General features: G+C 40.2%; 1 protein-coding gene across 5 annotated transcripts in view; it reads left to right on the forward strand.

Moving 5' to 3' along the window:
* LDA (limit dextrinase) overlaps positions 1-22,322 on the forward strand; it is a 433,493-nt gene that overhangs the window by 157,227 nt on the left and 253,944 nt on the right. For 4 of the 5 annotated variants that reach the window (XM_089411946.1, XM_089411948.1, XM_089411949.1 and 1 more), the window contains one exon: positions 8,764-8,814. The exons of the other annotated variant lie outside the window; for it this stretch is intronic. In XM_089411946.1, the coding sequence (XP_089268072.1) occupies positions 8,764-8,814 (51 nt within the window). The remainder of the gene's footprint in view (positions 1-8,763; positions 8,815-22,322) is intronic. 5 annotated transcript variants of the gene reach the window in all.

Here is a 22,322-nt window from a genome sequence, read left to right on the forward strand (position 1 = left end):
CTCGAAATCGGAGGGTTAGGGTTAAGGCAGCCCGTTGCAAGCCATAGAGAAGATGGTGATGGCAGAGGAGTGGAGAGGGACGACGAGGTCAAGGGGTTTTTCGGCAGTATCACCGGTTGATCTGAAGGGCCTGAGAACGAGGGGAGACCGGATATGGTCTCATTCAGCTCGCTTCTATACGATTGTGGACCTTTCTTGACAGAATGCAGGGTTGACCAGATGGAGCCCTCCACCAGCGGTTCTTCCGAGTAGTCAACAAGATCGAGGTCCATCGTTGTCAGCTAAAACTCGAAACGCCAGCTGCCTGTGGTAACTGACAAGGGAGAGTGTAGTTAGGAGAGCGGGCAATGGTAGCTAAAGTTCTATGCGCCGACCGCGGAGCAGGTAAAAATAACGGGCACAGTAAATCGATAAAAACCCTTGTTACGGTAGTAGTAATGGAGAAATAAGATGAAACCCTACCCTGTTTAGAGGACGTGTACTTGCTGCACACAGCCAGCTGCATCATTGTGCTGCAGACACGCATCTGCTAGCCGTATTCTCCTTCTTGCTCCATCCCCCTAATTAAGATCATTTAAACTAGCTTAGATCTATCTTAATAAATACATTTTATTATGACTCAAATACAATTATGAAGACCGAACCTAGTTACATTCTTCAATAGACCCTGGTTAGCTTCTTCATTATATTTCTTGACAAAAGGTTTATTCTTTGGAACAAAGGTAGATTTCTGTCCCTTTTCAAGATTGGTGAAATTGTTCATGTACAACTTATCCCTAACATTCATATCCTCAGAGAACTTGTTAAGTTTCTTAAGAACCATAACTATGGTTTCCAGAACCTGATCCTTAGGCTTTCTCTTTTTGGTTTCGACCTTGGCCCTAGGGAAATTAAACATTTCAACTTGAGCAACATTTAAGTTTTGTTCAACCTCAATGACTATCTCCTTTGCTTCAACAAGAGTATTAGGTTTCTTATCCTTAAGTTGATATGTCAAGTGCCCTCTAACGCCTTTGATGAACTTATCCAAGATTTGGGCTTCGGTGGGTTTGAGGCTTTAAATGATAAGTTTTTTCAAGGATATAACCTCCATCAGAATCAAAGGCCCATCTCTTCTTGAAAACATCTTCATATTGGTCAAAGTCACTAATGCTAGTTGGAGGAAGACTAAGGTACTATTCCCTAACATTTCCCTTGAAGGTCAAAGCAAAGAACATCATCACTACATCTTCATCATCAATCCCTCAAGGGCCAACTACCTAAAAGAAGTTTTCTACAGGGATTTTAGCACTTTGGCTAGCACTTCCTTTGAACTTTGGTAGCCATTCATGAAACTTCTCAGGCAAAGGATAAGGAATCCCACTAAAGCTCAGAGGTTTTTCCTTGGCATTCGCCAAACATTGGGGCTTTCCTTGGAATCCGCCAAATATTGTGTCCTATCTCATCATTCTCCTAGACTCCATTCTCCCCAAGGGATTAGGCGCTGGTCTACTAATAGGTGATCACTCAAAGAACAATTTTCTCCACCTCTTTCCTTTCTCTTCTAGGTCTAGCCAAGTTGGGTCACCTAGGGCCACTTGCCCGAGAAAATAGCCTTAGAAAAAGTTCGCTCTCCTAGCCTCTACTGCGCTAGTGTGTCGTCAAGGTCGCCTCCAAATTTGAAGCCATTCAGATGGTAGAGTTGTGAGATAACCCAAGACCTAGCTTTGAGATCAAACTTTGCCCTGGTATTCACTAGGCTAGCACCTCATAGGATCAATTTGACACCTTTACTTGGAAATATTTGCTTTGATCCTTTCCCCTTCCTTGTCTGGGTTAAGAACATCATTCGTTGCTATATTCTCTCTCCTTAACCTAGGCTGGGTCCACTTGGTCTCGTGTGGTCCCATACCTTTGAAATGTCAATTCTTCAAGAACCATTCGAGAACTCAAGCTCGGTAAGGATTTTAGGATTGGGAAACTCCTTTACAAGGCATACTCCTCTAACCTAACCCTCAAATCCTCACCTTCTTACCCTAGAAACCTTTGTACCTTGCTTGAAGAACAAATAAGCTCCTTCCTTAGCCTCCTTCTAGGAAAAGGATCATTAGGGTCACTTCACATATGTTAGTTGATTCATCCTTCAGAAGTGACTTTCTATATATCGGGACTCCACCCATTGGTGAAAGTCTGTAGTAAGGAGTCTTAGCTGAGGTGATAGTGGGCTAAGCCACCATTGTTTCCATTGACTTAGTAGTAGCCCTTCAAGGGTCCCCTTTTAGGACCCCTACTAGTTTGAGTGGTAACACCTCCCTAGTGAATCATTGAGGAATTGATTAATTGACGACATTTCTAATATTCCTCTGGCAACTCCATTTATTGTCCAATCCCCTAATTTACTTGAAGGTGACAATATTCGTCCTTCAACTAGGGTCATTGCAAGAAGGGGAGAACAAACTCCATCACCTATTAGAACCACCCTTCTCCCTGAATTTGAAAAGGTCAGTGATCCTAAGATCTAATATCGTGTAATGGTCAATATCGCTTGAATTGGTAATTCAAAGAGTTACTGGACTTTGGCATTTCATGTTCTTACACATTAGCATTAATGATCTAATTGCTCATCATCTAATTAACATTATGATATTTGGTTAATTGCTAAGTGTGCTTAAAGAGCATCTAAATTTTGAGCAATTTCTTGTTGACATACTTTTTCATTCTTGTGTTATCTCATCTAAGTGTTAATAAGAACCTTGGGTAATTGTTCTTGATGATAAGTTCTCTAGTCTCTTTTACTTGCCATCGTTGTCACTATTGTTTCATGGTTAAGATCTATTGTGGTAGATCACTGTGAGGAGCATTAATTTCATTTTGAACAATTATCTCTTGGTCATCTTTACATCTTGTGGGCACTAGTAAAATTGGTACTTTACCTTGTGTTTAAGATTGTCTCTTAATTTATTATCAAGTACTCTTTGTCATAAGATAATTATAATTAAGTACTTAAATTCATAAACAATCTTAACTCAAGATCACTCAACCATCTCGCATTACATTCTAGACGTAGTCTTGCATTAATTAATGTACCTTCAAGTGTAAACTTGGTTGATAGAAAGATAGGAACACCCTTCATCTCTTGCTTGCGAACGCGAGACCCTCTCTAGTGGTTAAAATGGTGACCTTGCAGTGATCAGAGCCACAATCTTTGCAACATCGAAGCCACCGAGTATGTTAGATTTCCAGGAGAGGTATTGTTAACCAAGCCTTTGCTTGGTTCACCTTGACTTCTCTCTGCCACTTACTTTTGAGACTAGCCTCAAAATAGATAAGGATCAAGGGATACACTTCGTTAGGCATATAATTAAAATCAATTAGGATTCTTGCATCACACCTAGATTGTAGGATTTGCTCTTCATATAGGATAGCGAAGCATCTAAGCAGTGGTTGCTCATCCGGTCACGTGGTATTTAATTGATCTAAAGCAAGTAGTTGATCCCATAAGGCACTAGTCTCATATAACGATCTAAGCTAATCTCTTAACTTGCTAAAAACAACCAAGTGTCTAGGTCATTCAATCGTGTCTCCCGGACTTGTTGGTTGCCAATAAGCCTTGCATTTACATCTTCCATAGGGACTACTCCCCATAGCCTGCTGTTGGGAGACAACTAGAACGAAGAAAGTCGCGGATTAGAGTGACAACCCTTGGCCTGAGTTGTCGCACCGTGCCTGTACAATCTGAGTGACAACAGGCCTATATAAATCAGTCTGTACAAGTTCTAGTGGTTTTGTCGTGGAATGTTCCTTAGTTTTGAACTCAACTCTTATTTGTTTTCCATGCTAACAATACTTGCATATAGTATTTGAAGGCTTTGTAATTTTAGGCATATCCCTTACAACTTCCTTCTTGCTGATCTTGACAATATTGTCAAAGTGTATATGCCCCAATCTCCTATGCCAAAGCCAACTTTCATCTTCCTTTCCTAAGAAGCATCTTTCCTTTCCAATCTCATTTAGGATGTATATGTTGTTTGGAGTTCTTATTGTTGTTGCAACCAATTTCCCTGATCCTTCTTTCCTTATTTCACATTCTTTTGAATTGAATAGAAGTGTGTGTCCCTGATCACACATTTGGCTAACACTTAGCAAATTATGCTTCATATCTTCAACAAGTAAAACATTTTCTGCCACCACATCTTTGCTTCCAAGGCTAATTGTGCCTTTCCCTATAATTTTGGCAGAGTTATCATTCCCAAAAGTGACAAATCTTCTTTTTCTTTCTTCAATGTTACAAATATGTTTTTGTCTCCATTCATATGCTTTGAGCATCCATTATCAATATACCATTGACTTTTTCTTTGGGCTTGTAGAGCAAGCCCACATTCCTCAACCTTCAAATCTTCCTTCTCCTTTTTCCAAGTTCTTGGTTGTTGCCCCATTTGATGGATAGAAACTTGCCTTGTTTCCCCTTGACGGAACTATCAAATTATTTCTACAATTTCTGGCCGTGTGTCCAAAATTGTTGCATTTGTAACATTCAATTTCATAACTAAGAGTGCCAAAACTGTTATAATTTATGTTGAAAACCTCACGAGGTTTTTTACCATAACTTCCTTCATAGTAGTTCTTTGGATTTTCATAGCTATTTCTTGTATTTCTACCCCTTGCATAGGCTCTACAGTTTATAGCCTTATGCCCAAAATTATTACAAGAATAACACACTCCAAGAAAAATATTTTGGTACCTGAGTGTAGGTGGTCTTCTTGATGGTGTTGTCCTTCTGAAGCCATGATCTTCTTCTTGAATCTTCTTCATTGTTGGTTGTTGTACGCCCTCCTTTAGTAGCTTGTATTCTTCCTTCTTGATAGGACCCTTAAGTACATCAACATAGCTTCCTTGCTTTGCTTCATTTCCTATCATCATAGAGCTTGAACCTTTATTAGTATTATGTTGTTTATATCTATTCCAAACATGTCATTGAATGATTTCTGGTTGTTGATGATTTCATCCAATATTTTGGTACTATTGTTAATGCTCTGTTGGATATCCTGTTGAATTGTGTAGCTTGGGAGGTACTCCACAAGCCTAGATTGGGGTGTGAGGAGTTTGTGTTGAGAAATCCATTAGGGCAATTTTATTTTGATTTCTCTTTCATGACACTTGTGATATTATATCTATCTTCTGTTGATTATATTAGTGTTGTTTATCATTGAATAATAATGCCAAAAACACGAAGAACACAAAAGAGGACACAAGATGTAGGCATTTAGCCAGGGAAAAACCCAGCCAAACTCTTCGACTAGTAGATTCAAATCAAATTGAGACAACCAAGACCATAAACATTCTCCATCCATCAAGTCAACCTCCTTGTAACCTAGTCAAGCATCTCTGCTTCATTTTCTTCACAATTCAACAAAGGTTTGTTTCTACAAAATGAGTCAACTAGAGTGTTGTTCTGTTCCGTACTTCTGTAGCTAGATTTGTACCTTCGGCCCTGCAGTTTCATTATTCCCTTTGTATTTGAGACAAAATTTTGACTCTAAGAATTTCTCCATCCTTTGCTATGATAATTCCTTGATAGAGATGACAAAAGACTACTATTTGGACATCTTCGCACTCCTGTCTTGATGTTCGAATTGCTGTTCAATGATATTTCTTTTTCAATAGGTCGAATAGTACTAGTATGTATATATATATATATATATATTCCTCTTGTGTGAGGTCGTGACCTTTCAAAGAGGTCGACTTGAAGGTTGTATGGAGCACTTATTCGCCCACCTTAGAGTATGGAGCACTCATTAGCCCACTTGACACTTGTGGTAGTTAGAGCCCATTTGGAGGATGGTGTCATAGTGGAGGAGGCATTTTCTCCTACATGTGTGGGCATTTGGCATCTTTTTTTATGTTTTTGAATTATGAGGCTGGCTTATATCCTCTCTCTTATGGAACACTCAAAGTAAACTTGTAATTAGGGGTTTTTACTTGTATAATTGTAGAAATGCGGGATTTAAGTCTCATGAATAGAGATTCCCCTCCGTTCATCTTCATCGTCACACATTACATCACTCCTCTCTAAAACAAAGCATATTAGCCCCTTTTCGCTACTTGGGAAAATGTGATCTTTCTATGGCATGACTGTATCTTGTAGATATATTTTTGTGTGGAGATGTTTTCTTGGGATTGAAAAAAGTGTTTCTTGGAGAATTGTGTAAGTTTAATGTTTTATCTTTTATATTTTGCATCTTGTATGTGTGAGGTAGGGTTTCTATTTTGTGCCATGACTAAATGCTAATCCTTTGGTGAGTCTCGCTCTGTTACATTATGGAAAATTGTTCTTTTGAAATCTACGCGGAAACTTTGATTGTGCATTCCTTATATTCAATTTCTCCCCTCACAAGGTAAATAGTTAGGGTTTTAAAAGTGGTTGCCCTAGTCATCCCCTCTTACTCCATCAAAACCTTTCCATGGAATTGTAGCCCTAGAAGACTCCATTAAACCCCTATGGGTAAGGCACTAATATTTATTACACTGATCATCTATAATTTTTTTTAAATTTCATCCTCTTTCCCCCATTCATAGACGTCTAGTGTTAGTTGCTAGGTTTTTTAGGGAAACTTTTTGCATAAAAGTGGGTGTTTGTTGGATGTTTGTGGCTTATAAGATAGGAATTGCATCTTTAAATAATATAAGGGCAAAATCTAGCATAATGTATGCTAAACGTTCCTTATTTAGGGCTGATGTCATCCCTCTTTTGCTGTTTATGCACCCTTTGTAGCCATAAAATATTTTTTCTACCCTAACCCTAGTGTCTATTGGAAGTCCTTGGTTCCTTTATTGTTGAATATCATTGGAAGGCCTTTTAGTTGGGATGCTACATGACATTGTGCACCTTATCATTACATATCAATCAAACCCTAACTTATAACAACCTTATCTTTGGTCTAGGCATAAAGTATTTGAATCCTAGTGTTGAACATCTAGGCCTTTCTAGCCCTTGTTAGTACTCTATCCAATATTATAGACCTTTTATTCATCACCTTGAGTCATAGCATTAGAATTCCCTTTTGACTATCTAGAGAAGCCTCCTTTGTGGTTGAATACCACTAAAGAGCAAGAGAAAGGTTGATGTGGTGACAGTGGCAACCATTTCTCTTGTTGCCATAAGGTTTGGCCCCACATAGTGAGGCTTTGCATTGGGCTTGCTAGATTTTGCACAAGTTTTTGGCACTGTTGTTGGGGAGGAGTTGATTGCACCTCCTCATGATTTGAAGTCTAAGTTTCATTCTCTTAATTGAGATCATCTCGAATTTAAGGAGAAATTTGCTTAGTTGGCGACTCCTTTGGAAGAAAGAATCCCTAGTTCTTCATTGAGCTTCGAAGATTCCATGCTTGTAGGGTAAAGCAAGCATTTTTCAAGGCATTTAAGTTCACCTTGGTGACTTTGCAACTGAGTGCTATGCAAGATTGAAGGCAATGGCTCCATGGGATTTGCATGAAGTGTACCCCACTTTGGATGTTAGGGATACTCCTTGATATATTGATCGTTAAATTGTTTAACAAATATTCCAAAGTTTGATTGTGATTCTTCTTCAACAGTTGATCTGATGTCACAAATGCGCTAAGTAAATAGTTTCCTAGGCCAAGGTGTGACAAATGCATAGGTAGATCCATGCTTAGACATAAAATCAATGTGCTTTCTAGGTATGAAAACATTTAGATTACATTAGCAACACTTTTACATAAAGGGAAAGTGAAACAATCTAGGGTTTCTTGAAGTCATTTGACCTAATAGATCCCCTCTACAACCCTTGCACACCCACCATTTCCGTAAAAGACCGCCATGAGGTGGTAAGTATGAGCCATAAGGGCAGGGCTATCTTGAAATAGGAACTAAGAGGATGGAAAATGACAAACGACAATAGTCTAGAGAAATCACCTAGACCAAAAAAACACTTTACATAGATCACTAGGTATGCTCCATTACAATGCATAAGATACAATGGTGACACTTTTGGCTAATCATGAAACGTGCTACAAATCATCATTATGGAATGACATATTATAAAACCATGGTTTTGATTTCATCTCAAGATATGCATGAGATCAATTCATATAGTGGAAAAAATCTAGTGAAGAAAATGAGGTACTTTGAAGTGAAATTCAGGGTTAATAGACTTTGCCCTCCACAATGTCATAGGGCCACTCTTGCTTTGTGGTTAGTGTTGCCAGTTAGTCTATATGAACCAAGCAAACGACCATCTAATATTTTTTCCTTTTCCCTTGGATGTTAGTAAAGTTTTGATAGACCACTCCAAGGTTCCTACTAGGTTCACCTAGCTAGACCCTCTTAGACTTGAGCACTCTTGGGAGGACATTATTAGGCTTTGCATTGGCTCCTTCATAATGATATATGATGACTTGGATGTTTGTACTCTCTTCTTGACTACTGATTCTATCTCTAACATCGAGTAGTTTTTCTTGTGTTTCTAGTCTTTACCTTTTTTGCACATCCTTTTTCACACATTTCATTTATTTTCTTGTACTTTCATATGTATCTTTTTGTCTCTTTTGGATGTTAATAGGTTATATCTCCTAGTCCATTTGATCTTTTCTGTAGTTATCTATGGACATTAATAAAATTATCTTACTTCATCGAAATAAAAAAATTCCCTTTGCATACCTTTTATTTTCATATAGTCCATTCTTAATATATATGCATTGTTCCAAGTGTTATTGTAGGCAATAACTAATCCAAGTCAATTTTTTTATGTATTATGAGAGATGTAGGTTGATGGATTTCGGTTTGACCTTATGGGACATTTGATGAAAAATACCATGGTAAGTACCTCTACTAGTTGTCTATTAGCATTTTATGAAATTGATCTTGGAAATTTGAGGGATGCTATTGTGTTCATTGCTAATATTTTGAAAAGGCATGGATGGATTTATCCATATTCTTGAAATAAAAGTTTGTTTGTTGTTGTTAAAGGAATAGTTTAAGCTTTCATTATTTACTATTCCATTATGAACAATTATGCTTGATATTGTGATCCTACTTTTCCATCCTTTTACTTTATTTAGATATTATGAGAAGAAAGGTTAAATTGTGTGCATACTGAATTTTCCCCATACAACTTAGTTATTCACATTTTATTCATGTAAACTTTCATATGTGGTTTTCTTTTCTCCTTATTTTCTAGACAAATTTTCTTATATAGATTTGATTTTTTGGAGGAAATACACCATAGACTTTGGTTTTCTTCTTTCCTATACACATGGACAATATCACTAGATTTATCTTAGCATGCAGTGCATTATCACCCAAAGTAAGGGGATTGTGTTAATCAATGGATTATATGCATAACATACAACCTTACATCGGTTGAAAAGTGTAACTAGGTTCGGTCTTCATAATGACATGTGTAATTGTGATTTTATGTATTTAATGTAAAGAAGAAAAATAAAATTATTATTGTAATGCTTTTCTCATGGGTTTCATGAGCAAGGAATTTTATTTTTAGTTATGGCTCCCATTGTGAGCCTTTAGGATTGGTCATAAGTCAAATTGAGTCAATGTCATGTATGAAGGACCCTTCTTGGGCATGTTACATATTTGTATGAGTTATTAAAAGAATAAAAAGGCCCTCCAAGACCAAGCTAAAGCACCTCCATCAAGTCAGCTTCAAATGAAGTAATGAAACCTCTCCAAAGGACATGTTGCCCTGGATCTCTATCAAGTCGGCTTATATACATGGGAAAATCACTATAAATAGGCAACTCGAATCTCATTTGAACACAAGCAATTTGGTCAAGGTCTAAAGTAAGAAAAGAAGTGTGAAAATATCATAAGAAGTCTCTCTCTCTAAGCGAAGAAGGAAGAACTAGAAGACGAGTTATTTGGATTTGTTTTAGGGCTATTTCTTGTCACACGTGTGAAGAAGAGAGGCATCATCTGCTGCAGGAAAGGCCGAGAGCATTACTGTCAGCTGTAAGGAAGGGTCGAGAGTATTATTGTTTGCTGCAGGGAAGGGCCGAGGTTGGTAAGTTCACTCTAGAAGCTGAGTCAAGGAGAAGACATTGCAACCATCAAGCTGAAGTGTAGAAGGAAGTCTCCCCATTCAAGTGAAGTGGTAACAAGATGTTGCAACAAGGAACCAAAACACTTCAAGATAGCCGGGAGGAAGAAACAAGGAGTTTGACTATCGTTGAATCGCGAATGAAGAGGAAGCTTTGTGTCTTGGTCTTGGAGAGGCAAATAGTCAAGGGTCTCGGTCTTGGTATTCAATAATTGAAGGCTTTATAAGAAGAAGAATTTGTTGGGTTTTCCTCTCAAGTGGGAGAGGTTTTGGCCCTGGCTGATAGCCTATATTTTGTGTCTCTTGTCTCTTTATTGTTTATGCTTTGGTCGCTGTTTGATGAAGAAGAATACTATAATAATCTAACTAAAGAGAAGATCCTAATCTATTGAAGTAAAAAGCATTCACAAGCAGTTATCATTAATAGGGAAATCACCTAATCTTGATGCCCTAGATTTCTTAACATGGTATAAGAGTTAAGGTGACAAAGTCAAGGAAGGGCATCTTATCAAGGGACACTCAAGGATCAAATCTTAAGAAAGACATCAAAGAAGATCATCAGCAAAGTCAGGATCTACAAGGAAGTGACAAAATCCTAGATCAAAGAAAAAGGTCTACATCAAAAGGAAGTCTTGGGAACCTCCTCCCATCATCAAAAGACCACAAAGACCCTCATCAAGTTGAAGAGATCCACAAATCAACACAACTTGAAGTCTATTCATTCAAAGGAAGCAAGATCAAAGGACATCATCAAAGCAATCTCCCTCTCATTGAGGTAAGGATCTCATCCTTGAAGAAAATCATCCAAGAAGCATCAACATATCATCATTGATTATCATCATCAAGGACTTTCATCGTGAAAATCTAAGGTTATCTCTCTGTGTGTGGAGTCAAGGATCATTCTTGAAGAGATCTATCTTCTTCAAGGAGAAGCTCTCTATTATATCATCAAATTCAAGGAAGCAACAAGTGGAAGAAGCATCTTCACAAGTAATTATATCTATGTCTGAATTTGTCAAAATGTATTTTTGCAAGGAAAGAAACAAATTGGTTGGGGCTTCAAACTATCTTGCATGGAAGAAAGGGACATATCTAAATCTCATTGAGAATCAGGTCATGGATCATGTTGAGGGATCTATCACCAAACCAGCGAAAGAAGATGCTCAAGCACTTGCAAAGTTTATGAAAGGGGAAGTTCAGGCTCAAAGGATTCTCATAGAATCCATTAAGGATTCTCTCATTCCATATGTATCAAAACTCGAAACTTCAAAAGAAATATATGACAAACTGGTAGAGTCATATTCCGTAAGCACTGCAGGAGAAGTCATCTCATTAAGGCAAGAAATCTACAAGCTAAAGATGTCAAAAGAAGAAGGAATAACTTCATACTTTATGAGGATATCTAAAATCAAGGATCAACTTCAAGATCTGGGAGAAGTCATGTCTGATAAAGAAATGACTACAGTAGTGATGATGATGATGATGGTTAACGTCCACTGAGACCAAATTGGTCTATCGGACCTATAATTTTCTTAGTTTTTAATTATCTGGCTCCTCGTCTTTCTTGGCGAGATTGGTGTTGTAGTTTTCTTTTTTTTTCTCTACGGCCTTCCAACTTCCTTTATCTTACATCTTCTTCATCTCTTCTGGTTCTTGAGACATTGGTGTCTTAGCTTCGCGATCTATTGTGTTCGTCCTTTTGAAGATTGTTGGAGAAGAAGTTTGGTCTAGGAGATCTGCTTTGCTGTTAAATGGAGATTTATTTTGTGCGGTATTCAAATCCTCATAACTGTTGATTTGTTGGACGGGGCTTTCTCCCTGCGTGTCTTGAGAGTTGTTTCTTTCGTGCCCGATTTCTTGTGATTCAGAGTTTTCTCTAGAGTATTCTTCTTTGATGACAGTGTAGTGTTCTTTTTGTGCTCCTTCCCACCATGTAGATCTGTGGTGGTTTTTTCTAGCAGAATTTTTCTGGGAGGCTTTTGGGCAATTTTTCGCTAGATGGCCTGTTTCAAAGCAAGATCGACATCTAAAGAGGACACTTTCATAATCGAGTTTCTGGTTCCACACATAGTCTTTACTTGTTAGGTTTATTTCAGCTGGGAATCCAGCGCTGAAGTCCATTTCCACACAGATGCGTGCATAGGTGGTTCTGGCATATTCCTCTGTTTCTGGACACCTGCAGTAAAATTTCCCAATTGCATTTCCAATGGATTTTAGCGAGGAGAGATTCCAGAGGTGCAAGGGTAGGCTTGGCAATCTCACCCAAACTGGTGCTGAAGTTATGACTGCTGTAGAGGGATCAAATGATGGGTTCCATGGCTTCATGAATAGGCCTGATTTTTCCCAAAACCAAGGGCCGGAATCTAGAATACATTGTCTGCTTTCAGGATTTTCAAAATCTACTATAAAGAAACCCCTAGCACAGGGGTAGATATTAATTTCATCAGAAATAACAGGCTTCCATACCTCCGAGATCCAATTGTGGAGAGCAGTCAGCCGCGGCCAAAAACCATTGAACCGGCAGATTAGGGCACTTTCGGAAAACTTCAAAGCCTCATCGAGTGAGGCCTGTACCACCTGAACAGTGGGAGCGAGGGCTTCACTGACGATATGGGCAGGAGCTTGCCCTCCAGAAGCTGATGAGCCAACAACTATTTTCGCGAAGCTGGAAGCCATATTTTACTTGCCCGTAGAACCCAGCCTCAGAGAAATAAGGCAGAAGATAAGATTAGATCTAGATCTAGCCGCAAAAGATTAGATCTGAAACCTAGCGGCCTAGATCTAGATCTAGCCACAAAAGATTAGATCTAGAACCCAAAATGTGCAAACAAAAATTTTCAGATGCCGGTGACTAACCAGATCCTGATCACTATCTTCGTTTTCGTCGGAGATCTCCTCAAGCGACCTGCCTTTCGTCTCCGACACTAGAAAAAGCTCAAGGCGCAGTTAATCGCGAGGCACTAGAAAAAGCTCAAGGCGCAGTTAATCGTGAGTAGCAGCAACGCATGATTTGTTCCTCACTCCAAGCCGCAGATCTCGAGGAGCCGCAGAACTAATTTACGCGAGGAGCTGCAGAACCTGACGAATAGAGAAATAATCTAGCCGCGAGGAGCTGCGAGTAGCAGCAGAGCATGTTCCTCACTCCAAGCCGCAGATAATCGCGAGGAGCCGCAGAACTAATCCGAAGAGCCCGAGAACTAATTCGAGGACTAATCCGAAGAGCCCCAGAACTAATGCGAGGAGCCGCAGAACTAACGCGAACAACCTGAGAACTAATGCGAAGAGCCCGAGAACTAATTCGAGGACTAATCCAAAGAGCCCCAGAGGTATTAACTTACCAATTCTGTGACCATTTAAAAAAATCAAGTACTAAATGCTCTACCAGAGGAGTGGGGTAACTTTACTTCAAGTATTTATGGGAAGAAAGAAGCTACTCCATTCCAGGATCTATGGTCACTATGCAAGATTGAAGAATCCAAGATAAAGGAAAAATCTAATGTAGGATCAGGTGAGCAAAATCAAGCTTATGCTACAATGACAAAAAGAAAGGGAAAATTTGGAAAGTTTGGTTCTTAGAAAAAGAAGAAGAACATGGCTAAGATTCAATGCTATGGATGTCAAGAATATGAGCATTACAAGAGAGATTTGTTGATTTTTGTAGCTTGGTAGGTACTCTAAGCCTTGAGGATCGAGGGTTTGGAGGAAGGAGCTCTAGAAGTGGCCTTGTGGGCTTGAAACCAAAGCTTGGGGTTTTGCACCCATTGATGTTTGGCCCAAAAGCATGACGAGATTTCGACATGTGGAAGGAGCTCTAGAAGTGGCCTTGTGGGTTTGAAACCCAAGCCCAGGGTTTTGCACCCATCGATGTTTGGGCCAAAAGCATGACGAGATTTCGACATGTGATGGATGAGGATGATAGTACTCGTCGAGACAAATCCAACGCAACAAAAACCATCCAATTCCAAGTTCTCGTTGTTGAGTTATGAATTTTTGAAGTTATGTATGGGCTAACTTGTCAAGGGAAGCATGTCGGCTAGGGCTAGTTTAGCCCTCTTGACAAATTCGTTGGAGACCTCTTGTTGGATATAAATAAGAGTTGAGATTGGAGTTATTTGACATATCCCATGTGCATCAAATCTCAAGTTTGGGCTTTGATTTGAACAACGGATCTAAGGCAAGGAGGCTAGGGCAAAGAGTACGAGTTTGTGGAGAGATATTCTATGTTTTGAGGTGTGTGTTTCTTGCAGAGAAAAGCCGTAGGCCTGAGGCATCATGTGTGGTGTTTAGGAGGACTGTTTGGGCAGTTTCTCTCTAGTTCTTGGAGCAGACTTCTTGCCAGATCAAGTCGCTGTCACAGAGGTAAGTTTGGGTACATTTCTGTGCATATTTGTGTGTAGTTTGTCACTGTTTGGGTTGCAGGAAAGTGCTGCTACAAGAATAGATTGGAGGCACATTTTGGAGGGCCAAGAGGCCTAGTAAAGGCTCTCTACCCTAGCTGCAAATACTCCTAGGAACAACGCAGTCAAATAGGGGTGTCTTCCTTTGTTTGTAGGCAATTTGTATTGCTGTAGTGGACAGTCACTTGTAGGGTGTCTTGTGTGGTTTTCACAATGTCCAAAACAGTACACAAGAAGCCTAGAGAGGACAACAAAGGAAGCATGCCTTTGGGAGAGGACTACACCGTGTTTGGGTAGTGGTTTGGGGTCGCTGTTGTGTGCCCTAACCAGTCCTATGAATGCACAAATCCCAAGGCAAGGAGGCAACAACAGTATTTGCAGATGTCTCCTTGATTGATGGTTGGCTACTAGATGGATGAGTGTCCTAGGAAAGGACTGATTGGAGAAGTCTGTTAGCAGCCATGTGGAGGGATTTCCTAGGTGTTAGATGCCCTAACTAGGAGCAGATGCTACAACAGACTAGGTCGCTCGTGGACTGTTGGATGGCAGCGTGAGAGTGGACCAAGTGTCGACGTGATTGAGCATTTATGGTCTGTTGGAGGACAATGTGATAGTGCCCAAGTTGGAGCCCGATGTGCAACACTTTGATGGACAAAAGTGGTTGCTAGAGTGGTAGTTGTTGAGCTCAAGCGTTTGATCAACCAGGAACAATTTGTGGAGCCCTAGACTTGTGTTTGGAGAAGGACTTCTACAACAGATGATGGGAAATCCTCCTAGCTCGTGTTCATTGTGGGAGATGGACATCTTACAGTGATAGGTGGTAGCCCTCCGTGCCCTATGTTGGTCTTTACTGGAGCAGCGCAGGAAGACCGTAGTGGGTTGAAGTCCCTGAGTAGCTGAGGAGCAACAGTGGGCAGATTGAGAGTTGTTCGCAAACGAAGTTGTGAACAACTCAACAAGAGTCTCGATGTGTTGTGCCCTTGATGGACTAAGGCACAACTAGTGAGTAGATTGGATAGGCGAGTTTCAGTGGTTGGATGGACTTGGATTATTGATAGAGGCAGTGCTGCAGATCGGGAGTCGGAGCACTGGGTAGGTACAGGGTATGAGCGAGAGGAGCTTAGAGAGCATGCCACAGCTAGATGGTCAGAGTATCTTGTTGAGGGAAGATTGGCTGTCGATGGACTGACACGAAGCCCCAGTTTTGTATCTTGTATCAATGGATGTATGAGGGTCATTATCCCCAGTACGGGAACCCTAGACTGTTGTATTATATGTTGGTTAATATGACGAAGTTGGGTTGAAAATTTTAAAAAGTTCTGTATATTTTGTGCACTAGTAGATTTACTATTGTTTATATTCTGTTGTGCAAAGTAGTATCGTTGTGATTATTGGTTTGGTAGCGTTAGAGATTCTAAGATTTTGTCCTAGAACCAAGATTGTGGAAAATCAACATGGTATTAGAGCGTATCTGAGCTACATTGAGGGACAGTGAATCAGAGTGTGGAACGTGAAGCAACTTAGAGGGAGTTGTGGGTGTCTAGACCATGGAGCTGAGGGTTCCGTTGAAGACATGGAGATGTGGTCTTGACCGGCTTGGCAGCGAGATTGGCTAGGAGTTTTGGTGGATTAGTGGTGAGCCTGGTGAACAACAATTTGTTGTAGGGTAGATCGCTGATCATGGACGTCTGTTGATTTGCCATGGATGGTTAGGACAACTTGGGGGTTTCTTTGGCTTGGACGAGATCAGGTTGATCGAGATGGCTTCATGTGATGGACTACAGATTGGCAGGCTAGAGTCTTCATCAGATCGTGATGTTGCATATCCGAGATTGGAGGGATTTGCACGAGTGGTATTTGATCTAGGAGGATGAGTGCTTGCAGGACTGAGCCAATGGAGATCGTGTAGGCTCAGAGGGAGTCTAGCCTCAGAGGGAGCAACCCTATGGAGGTTTGGGATATTCAGGTTCAGATGTGATGAGGCAGAGGCACTATTGAGATTGCTGGATTCATTCTACAGGGTATGCTACAGTGATGGATGCCAGATGGGCTAGTGTCGCTGAAGATGATTACTTCCTAGTATTGGAAGTACCTCCCTCGCTAAGAGGGAGTGTTGATTTTTGTAGCTTGGGAGGTACTCCAAGCCTTGAGGATCGAGGGTTTGGAGGAAGGAGCTCCACAAGTGGCCTTGTGGGCTTGAAATCCAAGCTTGGGGTTTTGCACCCATCGATGTTTGGGACAAAACTATGATGAGATTTCGATATGTGATGGATGAGGATGATAGTACTCGTCGAGACAAATCCAACGCAATGAAAACCATCCAATTTCAAGTTGTCATTGTTGAGTTATGAATTTTTGAAATTATGTATTGGCTAACTTGTCAAAGGAAGCATGTTAGCTAGGGCTAGTTTAGCCCTCTTGACAAATTTGTTGGAGACCTCTTGTTGGATATAAATAAGAGTCGAGTTTGGAGTTATTTGACATATCCCATCTGCATCAAATCTCAAGTTTGGGGTTTGATTTGAATAATGGATCTAAGGCAAGGAGGGTAGGGCAAGGAGTACGAGTTTGTGGAGAGATATTCTATGTTTTGAGGTGCGTATTTCTTGCAGAGAGAAGTCGTAGGCCTGAGGCATCATGTGTGGTGTTTAGGAGGACCGTTTGGGCAGTTTCTCTCTAGTTCTTGGAGTAGACTTCTTGCCAGATCAAGTCGCTATCACAGAGGTAAGTTTGGGTGCATTTCTGTGCATATTTGTGGTGTAGTTTGTCACTATTTGGGTCGCAGGAAAGTGCTGCCACAGCAGCAGATTGGAGGCACATTTTGGAGGGTCGAGAGGCCTAGTAAAGGCTTTCTACCCTAGCCGCAAATACTTCTAGGAACAATGCAGTCAAATAGGGGTGCCTTCCTTTGTTTGTGGGTAGTTTGTATTGCTGTGGTGAACAATCACCTGTAGGGTGCCTTGTGTGGTTTTCACAAGGTCCAAAACAATATACAAGAAGCCTAGAGGGGATATCAAAGGAAGCAAGCCTTTGGGAGAGGACTACACCGTGTTTGGGCTATGGTTTGGGGTTGCTGTTGAGTGCCCTAACCAATCCTATGAATGCATAGATCCCAAGGCAAGGAGGCAACAGTAATATTTGTAGATGTCTCCTTGATGGATGGTTGGCTACTAGATGGATGAGTGTCCTAGGAAAGGGATGATTGGAGAAGTTTGTTAGCAGTCATGTGGAGGTATTTCCTAGGTGTTGGATGCCCTAACTAGTAGCAGATGCTACAACAAACTTGGTCACTCGTGGACTGTTGGAGGGCAGCGTGAGAGTGGACCAAGTGTGGACGTGATTGGGCATTTATGGTCTGTTGGAGGACAGCGTGATAGTGCCCAAGTTAGATCCCGGTGTGCAACACTTTGATGGAAAAAAGTGGTTGCTAGAGTGGTAGTTGTTGAGCTCAAGGGTTTGATCAACCGGGAACAGTTTGTGGAGCCCTAGACTTGTGTGTGGAGAAGGACTTCTATTGGCAGATGATGGGCAGTCCTCCTAGACTGTGTTCATTGTGGGTAATGGACATCTTACAGTGATAGGTGGTAGCAACGCAGGAAGACCATAGTGGGCTGAAGTCCTTGAGTAGCTGAGGAGCAACAATGGGTAGATTGAGAGTTGTTCACAAACGAAGTTGTGAACAACTGAACATGAGTTTCGATGTGTTGTGCCCTTGATGGACTAAGGCACAACTAGTGAGTAGTTTGGGTAGCTGAGGTTCAGTGGTCAGATGAACTTGGGTCGTTGATAGAGGCAGCACTACAGATCGGGAGCTGAAGGACTGGGTAGGTATAGGGTACGACCGAGAGGAGCTGAGAGAGCATGCGACAACAAAATGGTTAGAGTATCTTGTTGAGGGCAGATTGGTTGTCAATGGACTGACACGAAGCCCCAGTTTTGTATCTTGTATCAGTGGATGTATAGGGCCATTATCCCTGGTACGAGAGCCCTAGACTATTGTATTATATGTTGTTTAATATGACGAAGTTGGGTTGAAAATTGTAAAAATTTGTCTATATTTTGTGCACTTGTAGATTTACTGTTGTTTATATTCCGCTATGTAAAGTAGTATCGTTGTGATTCTTGGTTTGGTAGCGTCAGAGATTCTAAGATTCTATCCTAGACCCAAGATCGTAGAAAATCAACAAGATTGTCTTTAGATCAAGATGGACAATAACAAAAGATGAAGAGAAGAAGCCCATATCACCAAAGAAGTGGAGGAAGCTGAAAAGAAGAAATCCAAGAAAGAGGAAGTAAAAGATCTCTATTATGATTGAGATAGTCTTCCTCACCTAGCTCTTTTCAAGTTCTGTTTTCAAGTTTTCCTATTGTAAAGTATAACTATTAGGAACCATTAGAAGCATGATAGGATGCATCATGTTAGGAAATGGCATCATAAGAAGCATTAGAAGAAAGAGCTTGTGACATCATCATAGGGAAGCATGTATGATAGCTGAATTAGGTCTATGAAAGGATATAACTCTTGGTAACCTCATTCGAAGCACTTATGGGAAAAAGAAAAGGGAATTGATCTGGTACAAAGCTCATCATACATCAATTAAGAGGAAACATCTGCTGAATGAGGATACTTAAGATCCTCTATTGGAATCTTCATTGGAAGGTTCACCAATCAAAAGGGAGCAAGTGTTTCATCAAGAATTTCAACTTGGAGGAATTTATGAAAGAGTGGTATGATGTCAATAAGTAGGTTAAGGGATTGAAGTTTTCATTCAAGGAAGCTGCTAAAGAAAGATGAACTAAAGGAAGAATGAGGTATGTATGCTTTTATTTGTTAATTTGGATTAATGTCATATGGTTGCAGATAACATGGATAAATGATCTACTTTGAGAGCATGATCCAAAGGAAAGGATCTCCTCCATTGAAAAGATACAGGAAGGCATGGGTCACACATTGACTAAATGAAATCAACATAATATGTCCTCATATGAAATATGAGGTGGTTGACATTAATTGGAGGAACTATGATTAGAAGTTCCTGAAAGGAAATGTGTGAAGAAAGAAAGGAAGAGATCATGAAATAAGCAACTATGGAAGAGGAACTCAACATCCAAGGACTTAAAGATTTGACTATGATATCTCCATGAATGATATAAAGACTCTGATGAAGTCTGAAAAAAAGGAGTCCTTTGACAATGTATATCTTTTGGAGTTGTGTCAATATGTATGCAGGATGCTGATGCAAACTGGAAGATGTCATGATAAAATACCATCACAAGGGTAATTTTGATTTAGTATTCGTTTTCTTGTTTGTGAACAAATATCTGGATGGGTATATGCAGGGCTACAAAGGGAAAAGTTATGGATATCTTCCACCACTGTTGACCATGTAGCTGGATGAAAGATCCTATAGCAAACATGGCATGAAGAAGGAAGCATGGCATGAAGGAAGGCCATATATGGACTGGTCACTTTCCAATGAAAGGAATGATGACATCACTGGCTCATGGATGAAAGTGATGGATTGCCTGTGCCCTATGAAGAAGTCTCGAAAGATGTCGACTCTATAATGAAGAAGAAATTCATGACATCAAAGGAAGGAGTTCTACGAGTAGTTGGTTGTCCCATGATCTCCACCTAAAGAGTTGTTGGAAGCAAGTCCCTGGTCAAGAGGGAGCTTGGTCAAGTCCCTAGTTAAGAGGGAGCTTGGGTACATTCCTTTATAGGAATGGGTACATTCCTTCAGTGGAATGGGTATGTCCTCCCTAAGTTGAGGGAGAGATAGACACATCATTCTTGTCTTCACTTGGGAAGACAGAATGGAGGATTGGGTAAACATCTGGCATCCAATACTCTTTGAGGATGAGTTAGGGCATCCAAGATAAGAGTAGTCGTAGAGGACCGATATTCTTTGAGGACTGAGAATCCAAGATAAGAATAGTCCTAGTGGAACACACTCTGAGAATCAGGGTGGAGTAGGGTGGAGTTTGTTCTGAGAGAGACAATGATGAGGGTGTCTATACATCATTGGTCTTGCCAGCATTGTGCTCCGATCATGTGGAGAGATAGAGCTATTAGTCAAGACCTTGTTATGTGACAATGCTGGTTGATATGATGCTATACAAATGGGTTACCAATTTGATTCTTCTTATGAGAATTCTTCAGATTGAGAATGTCCAAGTATGTCGTATGGATTAGGAATACCTCCATAGTTAAGAGGGAGTGTTGAAAAGTGTAACTAGGTTCGGTCTTCATAATGACATGTGTAATTGTGATTTTATGTATTTAATGTAAAGGAGAAAAATAAAATTATTATTGTAATGCTTGTCTCATGGGTTTCATGAGCAAGGAATTTTTTTTTTAGTTATGGCTCCCATTTTGAGCCCTTAGGATTGGTCTTAAAGGAAAATTGAGTCAATGTCATGTATGAAGGACCTTTCTTGGGCATGTTACATATTTGTATGAGTTATTAAAAGAACAAAAGGGCCCTCCAAGACCAAGCTAAAGCACCTCCATCAAGTCGGCTTCAAGTGAAGCAATGGAACCTCTCCAAAGGACATGTTGGCGTGGATCTCTACCAAGTTGGCTTATATACATGGGAAAATCACTATAAATAGGCAACTCGACTCTCATTTGAACACAAGCAATTTGGTCAAGGTCTGAAGCAAGAAAAGAATGTTTTATTTTGTAGCATAAGTTGTGTTCTAGCCACGAAATTTGGTGGATAGTCTAGAATACATGTATTCTCCAAAACCCAGAAATCGTTTCTGGAAATTCCACCTAGAGACGACTTAATTAAAATAATTAATATTTTTTTAGTGGTTCCTAAGTCTAAACTTAGGAAAACTGATTAATTAAAGGGTATTAATTAAGTCATGGTGAAATCTTCTAGAAGAAGACATGGATCGAGTTCTAGTTAATCTTAGCCATCGATTATGTTTTAGTCTTGGCTGTTGAAGCCTCAACAAGAGATTATAAAAAGAAATTCGATGGGGGTTGGAGAAGACTCTTGGAGCCACCAAAAATTCGATTTTGCTCGGAAATCGATTTCCAGAGTAGCGACTGTGAGTTGCCGGAGGTGATTCAGTAAAGTTGAAGCAACAAGAGAGGGGCAAGGATAGTAAGGCTAGAAGGAAGTTTTTCTACTCTTGTGAGTACATAGCAGAGAGATAGAGAATTCCATAGAGAGGCTGACGCAGTGTAGAGAGGTAGTGCATAGCTTCAGAGGGAGATCCGTATTTTGCTGAGGAGAAGTCAAAGTTCAGGGCCAAAAGCTGGAGTGGGAGCTCGGAGGCCAGGAAGATCGAGTTTCCAGAGTAGCAGCTGATCAATTAGCAAGAGAGACACTGATCCGAGCTGGGTGACACAAATCTGTGTAGGGTGACGCAGAGGCAGCAAGGAGCAGCTCATCTTGAGCCAAGGTCAGTTTCAGATCACTGGCGGAAGTGAGATTTTTCTCACTAGACTTCTGTCAGTCATTTTCTTTGTATGGAAAGCTAGATCTGAACTTCCATAGATTTGTACTCAAATTTACTACTGCATAATAATAAAACCCTCAGCTGCTCCACTGGTTTTCCCAAGGTGGGTTTTTCTGGGGACATTGGTCCAAACATAACGTTGTATTATTGTGTGTGTGCATCTATTCTTCCAATGTTTTTATTTCTTCCACAGTATTGTATTTGTGAAGGTTGCAGTGTATTAGTTTCAATATTTACCGTAGAATACAGTAAATAATTTGTTCAAGTTATTTAACAAATAGAAGAAACTTAATCACTTGCTGCAGTAGGAATCGGGGTCTCCAAATTTTCGCAAAGAAGTGCGAAAATCTCATAAGTCTCTCTCTCTAGGCAAAGAAGGAAGAACTACAAGACGAGT

Source organism: Pinus tabuliformis, chromosome 3_1, assembly GCF_031772625.1.
Source record: "Pinus tabuliformis cultivar Carrire ecotype Pingquan chromosome 3_1, CPIR1, whole genome shotgun sequence".
NCBI classification, from domain to species: Eukaryota; Viridiplantae; Streptophyta; class Pinopsida; order Pinales; family Pinaceae; genus Pinus; species Pinus tabuliformis.